At 41.3% G+C, this 18,945-nt stretch overlaps 1 protein-coding gene across 1 annotated transcript in view; it reads left to right on the forward strand.

Moving 5' to 3' along the window:
* Positions 1-17,047, forward strand: part of tead3b (TEA domain family member 3 b) — a gene marked incomplete at its 5' end in the record, with an annotated part of 82,736 nt that extends 65,689 nt beyond the window's left edge. The window contains 3 exons of the mRNA XM_061893566.1: positions 8,025-8,168; positions 8,249-8,401; positions 13,077-17,047. Of these exons, the coding sequence (XP_061749550.1) occupies positions 8,025-8,168; positions 8,249-8,401; positions 13,077-13,190 (411 nt within the window). The remainder of the gene's footprint in view (positions 1-8,024; positions 8,169-8,248; positions 8,402-13,076) is intronic.
* Between the last annotated feature and the right edge of the window lie 1,898 nt (positions 17,048-18,945).

Consider the following 18,945-nt stretch of genomic DNA (forward strand, 5'->3'; position numbering starts at 1 on the left):
TGGATGGATGGATGGATGGATGGATGGATGGATGGATGGATAGATAGATAGATAGATAGATAGATAGATAGATAGATAGATAGATAGATAGATAGATAGATAGATAGATAGATAGATATTACTTTATTGATTCCTTCAGGAGAGTTCCTTCAGGAAAATTAAAAATGTATGGCGGTTTTGTTGAACTGGTCAGTTAGCATTTGCATGGCGGTTTTTTTGAACTTGTCAGTTAGCATTTTTATGGTGGTTTTCTTGAACTGGTCAGTTAGCATTTTCGGGGCAGTGTTGTTGAAGTGGTCAGTTAGCATTTTCATAGCAGTGTTGTTGAAGTGGTCAGTTAGCATTTTCATGGCAGTGTTGTTGACGTGGTCAGTTAGCATTTTCATGACAGTGTTATTGAACTGGTCAGTTAGCATTTTCATGGCAGTATTGTTAAATTGGTCAGTTAGCATTTTCATGGCAGTATTGTTGAACTGGTCGGTTAGCATTTTCATGGCAGTATTGTTGAACTGGTCAGTTAGCATTTTCATGGCAGTGTTGTTAAACTGGTCAGTTAGCATTTTCATGGCAGTGTTGTTTAATTGGTCAGTTAGCGTTTTCATGGTGGTGTTATTGAACTGTTTAGTTAGCATTTTCATGGCGGTTTTGTTGAACTTGTCAGTTAGCATGCTTATGGTGGTATTCTTGAACTGGTCAGTTAGCATTTTCAGGGCAGTGTTGTTAAAATGGTCAGTTGGCATTTTCATGGCAGTGTTGTTGAAGTGGTCAGTTAGCATTTTCATGACAGTGTTATTGAACTGGTCAGTTAGCATTTTAATGGAAGTATTGTTAAATTGGTCAGTTAGCATTTTCATGGCAGTATTGTTGAACTGGTCAGTTAGTATTTTCATGGCGGTATTGTTGAACTGGTCAATTAGCATTTTCATGGCAGTATTGTTGAACTGGTCAGTTAGCATTTTCATGGCAGTGTTGTTGAACTGGTCAATTAGCATTTTCATGGCAGTATTGTTAAACTGGTCAGTTAGCATTTTCATGGCAGTATTGTTGAACTGGTCAGTTGGCATTTTCATGGCAGTATTGTTGAACTGGTCAGTTAGCATTTTCATGGCAGTGTTGTTGAAGTGGTCAGTTAGCATTTTCATGAGAGTGTTATTGAACTGGTCAGTTAGCATTATGGTGGTTTTCTTAAACTGGCCAGTTAGCATTTTCAGGGCAGTGTTGTTAAAATGGTCAGTTAGCATTTTCTTGGCAGTGTTTTTGAAGTGGTCAGTTAGTATTTTCATGGCAGTATTGTTGAACTGGTCAGTTAGCATTTTCATGGCAGTATTGTTGAACTGGTCGGTTAGCATTTTCATGGCAGTGTTGTTGAAGTGGTCAGTTAGCATTTTCATGAGAGTGTTATTGAACTGGTCAGTTAGCATTATGGTGGTTTTCTTAAACTGGCCAGTTAGCATTTTCAGGGCAGTGTTGTTAAAATGGTCAATTAGCATTTTCATGGCAGTATTGTTGAACTGGACAGTTAGCATTTTCATGGCAGTGTTGTTGAACTGGTCAATTAGCATTTTCATGGCAGTATTGTTAAACTGGCCAGTTAGCATTTTCATGGCAGTATTGTTGAATTGGTCAGTTAGCATTTTCATGGAAGTGTTGTTGAACTTGTCAATTAGCATTTTCATGGCATTGTTGTTGAACTGGTCAATTAGCATTTTCATGGCAGTATTGTTGAACTGGTCAGTTAGCATTTTCATGGCAGTATTGTTGAACTGGTCAGTTAGCATTTTCATGGCAGTATTGTTGAACTGGTCAGTTAGCATGTTCATGGCAGTGTTGTTGAACTGGTCAGTTAGCATTTTCATGGCAGTGTTGTTGAACTGGTCAGTTAGCATTTTCATGGCAGTGCTGTTTAATTGGTCAGTTAGCATTTTCATGGTGGTGTTATTGAACTGTTTAGTTAGCATTTTAATGGCTTTTTTTAACTTGTCAGTTTGCATTTTCATGGCAGTATTGTTGAATTAGTCAGTTATCATTTTCATGGCAGTGTTGTTGAACTGGTCAGTTATCATTTTCATGGCAGTGTTGTTGAACTGGTCAGTTAGCATTTTCATGGCAGTGCTGTTTAATTGGTCAGTTAGCATTTTCATGGTGGTGTTATTGAACTGTTTAGTTAGCATTTTAATGGCGGTTTTGTTGAACTTGTCAGTTAGCATGTTTGTGGTGGTTTTCTTGAACTGGGCAGTTAACATTTTCAGGGCAGTGTTGTTGAATTGGTCAGTTGGCATTTTCATGGCAGTGTTGTTGAAGTGGTCAGTTAGCATTTTCATGACAGTGTTATTGAACTGGTCAGTTAGCATTTTAATGGAAGTATTGTTAAATTGGTCAGTTAGCATTTTCATGGCAGTATTGTTGAACTGGTCAGTTAGTATTTTCATGGCGGTATTGTTGAACTGGTCAATTAGCATTTTCATGGCAGTATTGTTGAACTGGTCAGTTAGCATTTTCATGGCAGTGTTGTTGACGTGGTCAGTTAGCATTTTCATGACAGTGTTATTGAACTGGTCAGTTAGCATTTTCATGGCAGTATTGTTAAATTGGTCAGTTAGCATTTTAATGGCAGTATTGTTGAACTGGTCGGTTAGCATTTTCATGGCAGTATTGTTGAACTGGTCAGTTAGCATTTTCATGGCAGTGTTGTTAAACTGGTCAGTTAGCATTTTCATGGCAGTGTTGTTGAACTGGTCGGTTAGCATTTTCATGGCAGTGTTGTTTAATTGGTCAGTTAGCGTTTTCATGGTGGTGTTATTGAACTGTTTAGTTAGCATTTTCATGGCGGTTTTGTTGAACTTGTCAGTTAGCATGCTTATGGTGGTATTCTTGAACTGGTCAGTTAGCATTTTCAGGGCAGTGTTGTTAAAATGGTCAGTTGGCATTTTCATGGCAGTGTTGTTGAAGTGGTCAGTTAGCATTTTCATGACAGTGTTATTGAACTGGTCAGTTAGCATTTTAATGGAAGTATTGTTAAATTGGTCAGTTAGCATTTTCATGGCAGTATTGTTGAACTGGTCAGTTAGTATTTTCATGGCGGTATTGTTGAACTGGTCAATTAGCATTTTCATGGCAGTATTGTTGAACTGGTCAGTTAGCATTTTCATGGCAGTGTTGTTGAACTGGTCAATTAGCATTTTCATGGCAGTATTGTTAAACTGGTCAGTTAGCATTTTCATGGCAGTATTGTTGAACTGGTCAGTTGGCATTTTCATGGCAGTATTGTTGAACTGGTCAGTTAGCATTTTCATGGCAGTGTTGTTGAAGTGGTCAGTTAGCATTTTCATGAGAGTGTTATTGAACTGGTCAGTTAGCATTATGGTGGTTTTCTTAAACTGGCCAGTTAGCATTTTCAGGGCAGTGTTGTTAAAATGGTCAGTTAGCATTTTCTTGGCAGTGTTTTTGAAGTGGTCAGTTAGTATTTTCATGGCAGTATTGTTGAACTGGTCAGTTAGCATTTTCATGGCAGTGTTGTTGAAGTGGTCAGTTAGCATTTTCATGAGAGTGTTATTGAACTGGTCAGTTAGCATTATGGTGGTTTTCTTAAACTGGCCAGTTAGCATTTTCAGGGCAGTGTTGTTAAAATGGTCAATTAGCATTTTCATGGCAGTATTGTTGAACTGGTCAGTTAGCATTTTCATGGCAGTGTTGTTGAACTGGTCAATTAGCATTTTCATGGCAGTATTGTTAAACTGGCCAGTTAGCATTTTCATGGCAGTATTGTTGAATTGGTCAGTTAGCAATTTCATGGAAGTGTTGTTGAACTTGTCAATTAGCATTTTCATGGCATTGTTGTTGAACTGGTCAATTAGCATTTTCATGGCAGTATTGTTGAACTGGTCAGTTAGCATTTCCATGGCAGTATTGTTGAACTGGTCAGTTAGCATTTTCATGGCAGTATTGTTGAACTGGTCAGTTAGCATGTTCATGGCAGTGTTGTTGAACTGGTCAGTTAGCATTTTCATGGCAGTGTTGTTGAACTGGTCAGTTAGCATTTTCATGGCAGTGCTGTTTAATTGGTCAGTTAGCATTTTCATGGTGGTGTTATTGAACTGTTTAGTTAGCATTTTAATGGCTTTTTTTAACTTGTCAGTTTGCATTTTCATGGCAGTATTGTTGAATTAGTCAGTTAGCATTTTCATGGCAGTGTTGTTGAACTGGTCAGTTATCATTTTCATGGCAGTGTTGTTGAACTGGTCAGTTAGCATTTTCATGGCAGTGCTGTTTAATTGGTCAGTTAGCATTTTCATGGTGGTGTTATTGAACTGTTTAGTTAGCATTTTAATGGCGGTTTTGTTGAACTTGTCAGTTAGCATGTTTGTGGTGGTTTTCTTGAACTGGGCAGTTAACATTTTCAGGGCAGTGTTGTTGAATTGGTCTGTTAGCATTTTCATGGCAGTGTTGTTGAACTGGTCAGTTAGCATTTTCATGGCTGTATTGTTGATTTGGTCAGTTAGCATTTTCATGGCAGTGTTGTTGAACTGGTCAGTTAGCATTTTCATGGCAGTATTGTTGAACTGGTCAGTTAGCATTTTCATGGCAGTGTTTTTGAACTGGTCAGTTAGCATTTTCATGGCAGTTTTGTTGAACTGGTCAGTTAGCATTTAAATGGCAGTGTTGTTGAACTGGTCAGTTAGCATTTTCATGGCAGTGTTGTTGAACTGGTAATTTAGCATTTTCATGGCAGTGCTGTTTAATTGGTCAGTTAGCATTTTCATGGTGGTGGTATTGAACAATTTAGTTAGCATTTTCATTGCGGTTTTGTTGAACTTGTCAGTTAGCATGTTTATGGTGGTTTTCTTGAACTGGTCAGTTAGCATTTTCAGGGCAGGGTTGTTGAACTGGTCAGTTAGCATTTTCATGGCAGTGTTCTTGAAGTGGTCAGTTAGCATTTTCATGGCAGTGTTGTTGAGGTGGTCAGTTAGCTTTTTCATGACAGTGTTATTGAACTGGTCAGTTAGCATTTTCATGGAAGTATTGTTAAATTGGTCAGTTAGCATTTTCATGGCAGTATTGTTGAACTGGTCAGTTAGCATTTTCATCGCAGTATTGTTGAACTGGTCAGTTAGCATTTTCATAGCAGTGTTGTTGAACTGGTCAATTAGCATTTTCATGGCAGTATTGTTGAACTGGTCAGTTAGCATTTTCATGGCAGTTTTGTTGAACTGGTCCGTTAGCATTTTCATGGCAGTATTGTTGAACTGGTCAGTTAGCATTTTCATGGCAGTGTGTTGAACTGGTCAGTTAGCATTTTCATAGCAGTGTTGTTGAACTGGTCAGTTAGCATTTTTATGGCGGTTTTGTTGAACTTGTCAGTTAGTATGTTTATGGTGGTTTTCTTGAACTGGTCAGTTAGCAGTTTCGGGGCAGTGTTGTTGAAGTGGTCGGTTAGCATTTTCATGGCAGTATTGTTGAACTGGTCAGTTAGCATTTCCATGGCAATGTTGTTGAAGTAGTCAGTTAGGATTTTCATGGCAGTATTGTTGAACTGGTCAGTTAGCATTTTCATGGCAGTATTGTTAAACTGGCCAGTTAACATTTTCATGGCAGTATTGTTGAATTGGTCAGTTAGCATTTTCATGGAAGTGTTGTTGAACTTGTCAATTAGCATTTTCATGGCATTGTTGTTGAACTGGTCAATTAGCATTTTCATGGCAGTATTGTTGAACTGGTCAGTTAGCATTTTCATGGCAGTATTATTGAACTGGTCAGTTAGCATTTTCATGGCAGTATTGTTGAACTGGTCAGTTAGCATGTTCATGGCAGTGTTGTTGAACTGGTCAGTTAGCATTTTCATGGCAGTGTTGTTGAAATGGTCAGTTAGCATTTTCATGGCAGTGCTGTTTAATTGGTCAGTTAGCATTTTCATGGTGGTGTTATTGAACTGTTTAGTTAGCATTTTAATGGCTTTTTTTAACTTGTCAGTTTGCATTTTCATGGCAGTATTGTTGAATTAGTCAGTTAGCATTTTCATGGCAGTGTTGTTGAACTGGTCAGTTATCATTTTCATGGCAGTGTTGTTTAACTGGTCAGTTAGCATTTTCATGGCAGTGCTGTTTAATTGGTCAGTTAGCATTTTCATGGTGGTGTTATTGAACTGTTTAGTTAGCATTTTAATGGCGGTTTTGTTGAACTTGTCAGTTAGCATGTTTGTGGTGGTTTTGTTGAACTGGTCAGTTAGCATTTAAATGGCAGTGTTGTTGAACTGGTCAGTTAGCATTTTCATGGCAGTGTTGTTGAACTGGTAATTTAGCATTTTCATGGCAGTGCTGTTTAATTGTTCAGTTAGCATTTTCATGGTGGTGGTATTGAACAATTTAGTTAGCATTTTCATTGCGGTTTTGTTGAACTTGTCAGTTAGCATGTTTATGGTGGTTTTCTTGAACTGGTCAGTTAGCATTTTCAGGGCAGGGTTGTTGAACTGGTCAGTTAGCATTTTCATGGCAGGGTTGTTGAGGTGGTCAGTTAGCTTTTTCATGACAGTGTTATTGAACTGGTCAGTTAGCATTTTCATGGGAGTATTGTTAAATTGGTCAGTTAGCATTTTCATGGCAGTATTGTTGAACTGGTCCGTTAGCATTTTCATCGCAGTATTGTTGAACTGGTCAGTTAGCATTTTCATAGCAGTGTTGTTGAACTGGTCAATTAGCATTTTCATGGCAGTATTGTTGAACTGGTCAGTTAGCATTTTCATGGCAGTATTGTTGAACTGGTCCGTTAGCATTTTCATGGCAGTATTGTTGAACTGGTCAGTTAGCATTTTCATGGCAGTGTGTTGAACTGGTCAGTTAGCATTTTCATAGCAGTGTTGTTGAACTGGTCAGTTAGCATTTTTATGGCGGTTTTGTTGAACTTGTCAGTTAGTATGTTTATGGTGGTTTTCTTGAACTGGTCAGTTAGCAGTTTCGGGGCAGTGTTGTTGAAGTGGTCAGTTAGCATTTTCATGGCAGTATTGTTGAACTGGTCAGTTAGCATTTCCATGGCAATGTTGTTGAAGTAGTCAGTTAGGATTTTCATGGCAGTATTGTTGAACTGGTCAGTTAGCATTTTCATGGCAGTGTTTTTCAACTGGTCAGTTAGCATTTGCATGGCAGTATTGTTGAACTGGTCAGTTAGCATTTCCATGGCAATGTTGTTGAAGTAATCAGTTAGCATTTTCCTGGCAGTATTGTTGAACTGGTCAGTTAGCATTTTCATGGCAGTGTTTGTCAACTGGGCAGTTAGCATTTTCATGGCAGTGTTGTTGTCCTGGTCAGTTAGCATTATGGTGGTTTTCTTAAACTGGCCAGCCAGCATTTGCATGGCAGTATTGTTGAACTGGTCAATTAGCATTTTCATGGCAGTGTTGTTGAACTGGTCAGTTAGCATTTTCATGGCATTGTTGTTGAACTGGTCAGTTAGCATTTTCATGGCATTGTTGTTGAACTGGTCAGTTAGCATTTTCATGGCAGTGTTGTTGAATTGGTCCAAAAAAAAAAAGTTTGTTTATTAGCCTCGTGAACATGCGTTGTTACACGCTCTTTGCAGCAGCTACTTGTTCTACTACTTGTACTACTAGTACTACTACTACTTGTACGATGACTACTACTACTTTGTGTACTACTAGTACTACTACTTGCTCTACTACTATTTGTACTACAGCTACTGCTACTTGTACTACTACTATTATTTGTACTACTACTACTACTATTACTACTACTTGTACTACTACCACTGCTACTACTGTTATGACTACTACTACTAGTACTACTACTGCTACTTGTACTATTCTTACTTGTATTACTACTACTACTATTTTATGTATTATTTATTTAATATTTTTTTCCTCACTATTGTATATCCTTTACCTAATATTTGTTTAGTTACTATGGTACTGTATGTTATTTATTTAATATTTATTTACTTACTATGTTATATTATTTATTATTGATGCATTTAATATTTATTTACTTACTATGTTATACTATTTATTATATATGCAGGCGGACCTGAACAGCAGCGGCATGCAGGACGGTCCAGGCTCCTTCTACGGTGTGAGCAGCCAGTACAGCAGCATGGAAAACATGACCATCACTGTCTCCACCAAGGTCTGCTCCTTTGGCAAGCAGGTGGTGGAAAAGGTGGAGGTAAGGACACGCCCGCATACCCTCCTCCTCCTCCTCTGTCAGGTGGTGATGACCCCCCCCCCCTCTCCCCCTTCCTGCAGACGGAGTACGCCCGGCCAGAGGGAGGCAAGTGTGTGTACAGGATCCACCGCTCGCCCATGTGCGAGTACATGATCAACTTCATCCACAAGCTCAAACACCTGCCTGAGAAGTACATGATGAACAGTGTACTGGAGAACTTCACCATCCTGCAGGTACACGTCCACCACTAACATCCATCCATTAATCACTAACATCCATCCATCACTAACATCCATTCATCACTAACATCCATCCATCCATCACTAAAATCCATCCATTCATCACTAACATCCATCCATTCATCACTAGCATCCATCCATTCATCACTAACATCCATTCATCACTAACATCCCTCCATCCATCCATCACTAACATCCATCCATTCATCACTAACATCCATCCATTCATCACTAACATCCATCCCTCCATTCATCACTAACATCCCTCATCCATCCATCACTAACATCCATCCATTCATCCGTAACATCCATCCATCACTAACATCCATCCATCAATAACATCCATCCATCCATCACAAACATCCATCCATCAATAACATCCATCCATCCATCACCAACATCCATCCATATATCACTAACATTGGTCATCAAATTAGCCCCCGGTGCCGCTCAAACTGGTGAATGAATGATGAATGAATGATTGGTGGTGGTCGGAGGGGCCGTAGGCGCAAACTGGCAGCCACGCTTCCGTCAGTCTACCCCCGGGCAGCTGTGGCTACTGATGTAGCTTACCACCACCAGGTGTGAATGAATGATGGGTTCCCACTTCTCTGTGAGCGCTTTGAGTATCTAATAATAGAAAAGCGCAATATAAATCTAATCCATTATTATTATTATTATTATTATTATTATTATTATCCATCCATCACTATCATCCATCCATCAATAACATCCATCCATCCATCACTAACATCCATCCATCTATCACTAACATTGGTCATCAAATTAGTTACTATGGTCATGTAATTAGTTACTGTGTTCATCTAATGAGTTACTATGGTCATCTTATGTGTTACTATGGTCATCTAATGAGTTACTATGGTCATCTAATTAGTTACTGTTGCTGTCTAATGAGTTGATATGGTCATCTAATTAGTTACTATGGTAATTTAATTAGCTACTATGTCATTTAATTAGTTATTATGGTAATCTAATTAGTTACTATGGTCATTTAATTAGTTATTATGGTAATCTCATTAGTTACTATGGTCATCTAATGTGTCACTATGGTCATCTAATTAGTTACTGTGGCTGTTTAATGAGTTGCTATGGTCATCTAATTAGTTACTATGGTCATTTAATTAGTTATTATGGTAATCTCATTAGTTACTATGGTCATCTAATGAGAACTATGGTCATCTAATTAGTTACTATGGTCATCTAATTAGTTACTATGGTAATTTAATTAGCTACTTTGTCATCTAATTCAAATCAAATCAACTTTATTTATAAATCACATTTAAAATTTACCACAGGGGTGGCCAAAGTGCTGTACAATGGGCAGGTTAAAAGATAATACGAGGACCGAGCAAACAACACAACACAAACAGAACATAATAAAAAATAAATAAATAAAACATAAAAACAGGTTCACAGCAGGTGTATAATGGGGCGCCATTGCAGGATGGATATCACTTAGTGTTAAAAGCCAAGGAATAAATGTATGTTTTTAAGAGAGATTTAAAAACAGGAAGAGAGGAGGCTTGTCTAACACTCAGGGTTAGGTCGTTCCAGAGCTTGGGAGCAGCAGCAGCGAAAGCTCTGTCACCTCTAAGGTTCAGCCTTGTGTCAGGGACCGTCAGTAGCAGCTGATCGGCTGATCTTAGGGATCGGGTGGGGCAGTAAGGCTGAAGGAGGTCGGAGAGATATGTTGGCGCGAGGTTGTTTAGACATTTAAAAGCAAATAGAAGGAGTTTAAAATTGATTCGATAACGCACAGGGAGCCAGTGAAGGGACGCTAATATAGGGGTGATGTGCTCACATCTGCGGGCCTGTGTTAGCAGACGAGCAGCAGAGTTCTGCACGAGCTGCAGGCGGGCGAGGGAGGCCTGGCTAATGCCGACATACAGGGCATTGCAGTAGTCTAAACGATTCGAGATAAAGGCGTGAACTAATTTCTCGAGATCGTGTCCTGACAGAAGCGGTTTCACTTTCGCTATTTGGCGAAATTGATAAAAGCTTTTATGAACGACGCTGCTGATTTGTTTTCGAATTTAAAATCTGAGTCGAACTTTACCCCCAGGTTTGTGACACAGTCGTTGAGATGCGGGGTCAGAATGCCGAGGTCAACGTTGGGGGAGGGAGAGCGACTTGGACCGAACAACATAACTTCTGTTTTGTCTTCATTTAGACTCAGGAAGTTAGCTGAAAGCCAGGCTTTGATGTCATGCAGGCAGTCAATGAGAGGTTGAACTATTATTTTGTGCCATGAGAAAATAGATCTGGCAATCATCGGCATAAAAATGAAATGCAATACCATACTTCCTTAAAATAGAACCAAGGGGGAGAAGGTAAAGCGCAAATAGGATTGGGGCAAAGATTGAGCCCTGGGGGACCCCGTGTGGTAGAGGAGCTGTGGAAGACATAAAACTGTCTATTTTTACACAAAAACTCCTGTCGGCTAGGTACGACCGGAACCAGTTGAGGGCGGCGCCCTTAATACCCACACAGTTCTCAAGACGAGTGATTAAGGTGGCATGGTCGACGGTGTCGAACGCAGCAGACAGATCTAAAAGCACCAGGATGACATATTTGCCAGAATCAGTTGACAGGAGGATATCGTTAAAAACTTTTAGAAGCGCTGACTATGTGCTGCGGAGGGCTTTAAAACCAGACTGGAACAGCTCAGTAATACCATTATCCTCTAAGAAGGGCAACAACTGACTGTAGACAACCTTCTCTAATATTTTGGAAATGTATGAAAGATTAGAGATAGGTCTAAGGTTAGAGAGGAGAGAGGGGTCGAGGCTTGGTTTTTTAAGCAGATGTCGTACCACTGCATGTTTAAACTCTTCTGGAACTATTCCAGAAGAGAGGCTACTATTGTTAATGTTAAGGACACTTGATCCAATAGTAGCAAATACCTCCTTAAACAGGCGAGGTGGGAGGGCATCTGCAGGAGAACCAGAGGGCTTCATATGACTAACTGTGTCATTTAAAAAAAGAAAAGGACACCGGCTCAAACTGATGGAAAACAGAAGAGAAATGTAGAGGAACAGAAGGGATAAACTGGCTCTAGTTGACGCAATTTTGTCAGTGAAAAAATGGAGACAATTTTCACAGAATTCAAAAGAAGCATCAAAACCAACAGATTTGGGAGCATCAATGACAGTGTTAATAGTTTTGAACAGAACTCTGGGCTTGTTACAGTTAGAAAATATAATCTGAGATAGATATATATTAACTTCTGCTTTTACAGTCATCTGAAAGGAAAGCAGGCTTTCTCTAAAAATGGCAAAGGACACATGCAGCCTGTCCTTTTTCCATCTTCTCTCTGCTCTTCTACATTCGCGCCTGGCTGCACGAGTGACGTCATTCAACCAGGGCTGAGGCGTGGCTTTAGAGCGGCGGCACTTGAAAGGAGAGATCGTGTCCAGTGTTTGTAAACAAATAGAGTTGAACCCAGAAACCAACTCTTCAGTATTTGGACATACAGAGGCTGCAGAATTATCTTCACAAAGAGTTGAAAAAATGGAGGAGAGAACCGAGCAGGAGATGACGAATCAAACATGCAAGAGCGCACAATTTAACCGGACACTGAGTGGGAATATCAAACAGGATCGGCATATGATCAGAAAACACAGCGTCGCAAATGTCCAAATTTAAAACACATAAACCATACGAGAGCACTAAATGGAGTGTATGCCCGCGTTCATGTGTAGAACCACACACAGACTGTACAAAGTTAAAAGAGTCAATGACATTCAGGAAGCTCGTGGATAAAGGTTCATCTGGACAGCAGGTGTGAATATTAAAATCACCAACAATTAGGACACAGGTGGCGGGAATTCACGCCGCGCCTCCGGGGGCGCGGACAGCAGGAGCGAGGCGGGCGAGCTTCCCCCTGCGGACCGACGACTGGAACAATCCAGGATCCGGCGGGATCCAGCGAACGCGGGTGCAGGAAGGAACCAGGCACTGGACCATACCTCCTTCGGGAAGCCACGGAGAGCCGGGCCAGGAGTGCCCTGACTCTCACCAGCTGGCCGCCACGTTTGCCGCGGCGCCGGTGACGCTTTCACCAGGGGGGAGGAGCCAGTGGGTGAAAAAGGAAAGCAGGAATCCGGCCAGGTGAGAATGCTGACTTGGACGTCGAAAAACCAACGTCGAAGTTGATCATGTCCGTGTGAGAGGGACACAGATCCAACAGCGTTTGGCGATCATACACCAACAGTGAGCTGACAGGGACAACAAAAACATGAACAGCACACAAACAAACAGAGCTGACAGCGGGAGACGGCAGGCCACAGCACATACTGGTGCCATCTTGGATTTTGTGTGTTCAGCTGTGGTAATTAGTTATTATGGTCATCTAATTAGTTACTATGGTCATTTAATTAGTTATTATGGTCATCTAATTAGTTACTATGGTCATTTAATTAGTTACTATGGTCATTAAATTAGTTATTATGGTCATCTAATTAGTTACTATGGTCATTTAATTAGTTATTATGGTCATCTAATTAGTTACTATGGTCATTTAATTAGTTATTATGGTCATCTAATTAGTTACTATGGTCAGTTGCAGTTCTGACTTAAGGCTGAAAAAAAGATCCAACCAAGCGTGTTTGCGTCGCTCGTCACGTGATGGCATCTTCGTGTGCTGCAGGTGGTGACCAATCGTGACACGGAGGAGACCCTGCTGTGCATCGCCTTCGTCTTCGAGGTGTCCACCAGCGAGCACGGCGCTCAGTACCACGTCTACAGACTGGTGAAGGACTGACATCAGCAACATTTTCTGTGCCACAACACCACACACACACACACACACACACACACTCACACACACACACACAAGGAATAAAAACCTACCAGTACAGCGGAGGAAGGTGATTGACTGTTGAAGGAAGGAAGGAGGAGGTGTGGAAGCCAAGGAGAAGACTCTCCTGACGGGGCTCTTGCAGCCAGACCAAGGAATAGGACCCCGGGGGCAGAGCAGTGGTGTTTGCAGTAGTTTGTGTTAGGAACAACAAAGTGCCTTTTTTCTTCTCCAAAGACGCCTGCCACTCTTGATTGCCTTTTGTACTACCTCTTGTGTTGTGTAAACCAGCACATCATGTTCACACAATTGGACATAACGCCCTCACATGTCACCTATGAACAATCAAAGCCCTGACATGTCACCTATGAACACTCAAAACCCCTCACATGTCACCCATGAACAATCAAAACCCCTTCACATGTCACCTATGAACACTCAAAACTCTCACGTCACTTTTGAACACTCAAAACCCTCACATGTCACCTATGAACACTGAAAACCCCTTCACATGTCACCTATGAACACTCAAAATCCCCACACATCACCTATGAACAATCACAGCCCTCACATGTTACGTTTGAACACTCAAAACCCTGGCATGTCACCTATGAGCACTCAAAGCCCTCACATGTCACCTATGAACAATCAAAACCCTCTCATGTCACCTACATGAAAACTCAAAGCCCTCACATGTCACCTATGAACACTCAAAATCCCTTCACATTACACTTGTGGACAATCAAAGCCCTCACATGTCACCTACGTGAAAACTCAAAAGCCCTCGCATGTCATCTATGAACACTCGAAACCCCTTCACATTACACGTATGTACACTCAAAGCCCTAACATGTCAAGGCGTCCCACTGGGTGTGAATTCTCCCTGCCCACTGGGTGTGAGTTTTCCTTGCCCTTCTGTGGGTTCTTCCGAGGATGTCGTAGTCGTAGTGGTTTGTACAGTCTTTTGAGACATTTATGATTTAGGGCTATATAAATAAACATTGATTGATTGATTTTGGGACGGCGTGGCGCAGTGAGAGAGTGGCCGTGCGCAACCCGAGGGTCCCTCGTTCAAATCCCACCTAGTACCAACTTCGTCACGTCCGTTGTGTCCTGAGCAAGACACTTCACCCTTGCTCCTGATGGGTGCTGGTTGCCGCCTTGCATGGCATCTCCCTCCATCAGTGTGTGAATGTGTCTGTGAATGGGTAAATGTGGAAGTAGTGTCAAAGCGCTTTGAGTACCTTGAAGGTAGAAAAGCGCTATACAAGTACAACCCATTTATCATTTATTTATGATTATGAACACTCAAATCCCTCAAATGTCATCCAAGAACACTCAAAGCCCTTACATGTCACCTATGAACACTCAATCCTCACATGTCACCTATGAACAATCAAAGCCCTCACATGTCACCTATGAACAATCAAAGCCCTCACATTTCACCTATGAACACCCAAAGCACTCACATGTCACCTATAAACAATCAAAGCCCTCACATGTCACCTATGAACAATCAAAGCCCTCACATGTCACCGATGAATACTCAAAACCCTCACAAGTCACCTACATGAAAACTCAAAGCCCTCGCATGTCACCTATGAACAATCAAAACCCTCACATTTCACCTATGAACACTCTAAACCCCTTCACATTACACTTATGTACAATCAAAGCCCTCACATATTACCTACATGAAAACTCAAAAGCCCTCACATGTCACCTATGAACACTCAAAGCCTTCACATGTCATTTATGAACACTCAAAGCCATTAAATGTCACCTATGAACACTCAAAATCCTCACATGTCACTTATGAACAATCAAAGCCCTCACATGTCCCTTATGAACAATCAAAGCCCTCACATTTCACCTATGAACACTCAAAGCACTCACATGTCACCTATGAACATTCAAATCCCTCTAATGTCACCTATGAACACTGAAAACCCTCACATGTCACCTATGAACAATCAAAGCCCTCTCATGTCACCTATGAACAATTGAAGCCCTCACATGTCACCTACATGAACATTCAAAGCCCTCACATGTCACCTATGAACACTCATAGCCCTCACATGTCACCTATGAACAATCAAAGCCCTCTCATGTCACCTATGAACAATCGAAGCCCTCACATGTCACCTACATGAACATTCAAAGCCCTCACATGTCACCTATGAACACTCATAGCCCTCACATGTCACCTATGAACAATCAAAGCCCTGACATGTCACCTAAGAACACTAAAAACCCTCACATGTCACCTACATGAACACTCCTCTCAGTTATCTTCCCATGAAAGAAAGCATGTTTAAGTCTCATAGGTGAGATGCATCAGCATTTTGTTCTGGTACTTCTGGTCTTACAAATGTTTCTTCTCAAAGCAGAGCTCCTTTTCCACCAACATTTCCAGGAATTTTTATTCTTATTTACCCGAGTTAAAACATTCCTGAAACTGTTTTCAGGCCTTGGACTTGTGAAAGGACACACCCCCACTTTTTACAGCAGGAAGGGGATTCACACGGCCTCGTTTGTTGCAGTTCACCTGAAACGGGAAACGTGACAAATTTAGCAGTGCACGGTCAATTTTAGTTGCCAGGGGTCCAAACTTTTTTTGGGAAAATTGATATTTTTCACTTTCAAACCGATTAAATATTTATTTCACAGCATACCTTTGACTTTTGTTAAAGGTGCCCAAAAGGGTCCCAGTCCTTAAAGTGTTACAGATAAGTCATATTTTATTGTATTTACTGCTTTAGCTTCTATTAATCCACTTCAGATCTATTCAATGACTTTAAAATTACATTTTTCTAACGTTAAACCATACACAAAATATGCAATATCCCCCCCCCCAAAAAAAAATTTAAGTGGAATATTTGATGTGAAAAATGTAATATTTATTTTTTAATTAAAAAAAGCTTTGTGTTACAATTATTTTGTAGTATTTTTAAAATGATCCGTAATGAAATATACAGCAGGCCACACTTTGAGTTTCTTAAAAAAAATTTTATGGCAATTTTACCTTTTACCACACCTTTTGCACAATGATTAACGCCCCCCTCTGCCCCTTACACAAGACCCGCCCAGTAATGCTGCCGTATGAATCCCCTCCCCCCTGCAAGTACTTTGGTGGACAAAGCCCCCAGGTGAATAAATGGTGTGGAAAAGAGGCTCTTGCTGTTTTTGGCTGGCCTGTCGTGGAGGTGTTTTATTTCTCTGTCAAATGTAGCCAAGGTGACAAAGAATTGTCTGTACTGTGAGTCATTACATCCCAAAGGAACGGAGGGAGACTCCTCTTTGTGACCCCCAGCACAGAGGACACGAAAATCTTTTGTTTCAAAAAGAAACTGCAAGCTGTGAAGTCTTCAGTCGACAAGAGAAGCTTCAGTGTTGGATGTCCGACTCTGTGCTGGATTCTTATTTATGGGCTGGACCAGCAGGTCTCCAATCCTGCGGGCGCTCTGGCTGGAGTCCTCTCAGCTCCCGCCACTTGGACAATTGTCGCCCACAATTCTTTCTTTTATATCACATTTGTGTGTCCACTTTCTTGTCTTTTGACCTTCAGTGTTTGCGCTTCACTGAGAATAACGTGTGACTTTGAGCCTGATGATGATGATGTATGCTTTGCAAAATGGTGTGGGACGCTCTTGTTGTTGTTGTTGTTGTTGTTTTCCTTTTTGGTTGAAGGTGGTTTACTTTGTTACAATTGTGAGTTGCAATTTTATACTTCCAAATAGAGGTTGGACTATGTAATCAAACAATGTATCGAACAATAAAAGACACATGGTGCCTTTGGGGGGGCCATTGTCCCCTTTAAATAGTCTGATTGGATTTGCCACTCCCGCCTCCAGAGACATATGCACCTGGGGATAGGCCCCTCCCACCTCCAAAGACATATGCAACTGGGGTTAGGCCCCTCCCACTTCCAAAGACATATGCACCTGGGGTTAGGCCTCTGCTACCTCCAAAGACATGCATCTGGGGATAGGCCCCTCCCACCTCCAAAGACATATGAAGAGTTCATACGCAAAAACCGATAAACGCCATTTTGATAAAGTTTAGCCCAGCCTCGGTAATATATAGTCCGCCACTTTTATTGTGGTATACCAAAATCAATTTGTTTGCAAATGCGGACAAATGCCGCTTTTAACGTCATTTAGTTCAGAGATTTATTGCAACGGCCGATAAGCGCCATGGATCATCTACCACAAAAGCCGATATATCCGTTTGCCCAACCTGCGCTGCAGTACGGCATCACGTGACAAACAAAATGGTGGCGCGCACGGACTCACTCAGTGTTGTTATCCACGCATGAATAATTTGGAAGCTTCTCCTCTGAACACTGTTAAGCCAGCGAAAAAAACTGACGTGTTGAAGTTATTATTTGATGTTGGCGCTAGCACGCGTGTCTGTGAGTTTTACACCGCTGCGTTAAACGATGTTGTCGAGCATGGAGCTAATGTCGATAGCGATGATGAGTGAGCTGTTATCTGCACAGGAGTGTTTTTGATAGGCAAACCAGGTTGAGCATTTGTGGTTGTTTTATTAATAAAACATTGTCTTCATTGCAACACTGTTTTTTTTTGTTTTTTCATTTTGTGCTGAAAAGCACAAGGTAAATATGTGAGGTCACAGTTCCAAAAAAGCATGTCCGGTTAGCAAGTACGAAAAAACAATGTTCGCAGGGACAGCTAGATTTATACGTACCAAGGGATCGAAACTGTTAAATAATGAAGTAAAGAAATGTGAACAGTTGTTACGTTGAAATGTGGCTTTCGATAAATTTCACGTTCTGTTTTTCTCTCTATCTTTATCTTGAATATTATGCGAAATAACGACCGCAAAGAAAACGATTTTGGAGATATCTGTTTTCGCGCCATATCATAATTTGGATATATCTGCTTTTGACGTAAAACCACATCAAACACTCTTTCTTGAAAGCCATTCATTACATCAGCATTTCTTAAAAGTTTAGGCTTTCATGACTTGCTTATGTTGATATTAAATAAACCATTGTACGCTTGTACATGTACCGGCAACACCGGCAGGCAGAAAATCGTTAATATACAGAATCGGTCAAAATGGATTTATCTGCTTTTGCATATGAACTCTTCATATGCACCTGCGGTTAGGCCCCTCCCACTTCCAAAGACATATGCACCTGGGGTTAGGCCCCTACCACCTCAACAGACATGCATCTGGGGATAGGCCCATGCCACCTCCTAAAACATATGCACCTGGGGATAGGGCCCTCCCACTTCCAAAGACATATTCACCTGGGGTTAGGCCCCTTCCACCTCCAAAGACATGCATCTCCGGATATGCCGCTCCCACCTCCAGAGACATATGCACCAGGGGTTAGGCCCCTCTCACCTCCAAAGTCATATGCACCAGGGGTTAGGCCCCTCCCACCTCCAGAGACATATGCACCTGGGGTTAGGCCCCTCCCACTTCCAAAGACATGCATCTGGGGTTAGGCCCCTCCCACTTCCAAAGACATGCATCTGGGGTTAGGTCCCTCCCACTTCCAAAGACATATGCACCTGGGGATAGGCCCCTCCCACTTCCAAAGTCATATGCATCTGGGGTTAGGCCCCTCCCACCTCCAAAGACATATGCACCTGGGGTTAGGCCCCTCCTACTTCCAAAGAAATATTCACCTGGGGTTAGGCCCTTTCCACCTCCAAAGACATGCATCTCCGGATATGCCACTCCC

This window comes from Nerophis ophidion, linkage group LG02 (genome assembly GCF_033978795.1).
Source record: "Nerophis ophidion isolate RoL-2023_Sa linkage group LG02, RoL_Noph_v1.0, whole genome shotgun sequence".
NCBI lineage: Eukaryota > Metazoa > Chordata > Actinopteri > Syngnathiformes > Syngnathidae > Nerophis > Nerophis ophidion.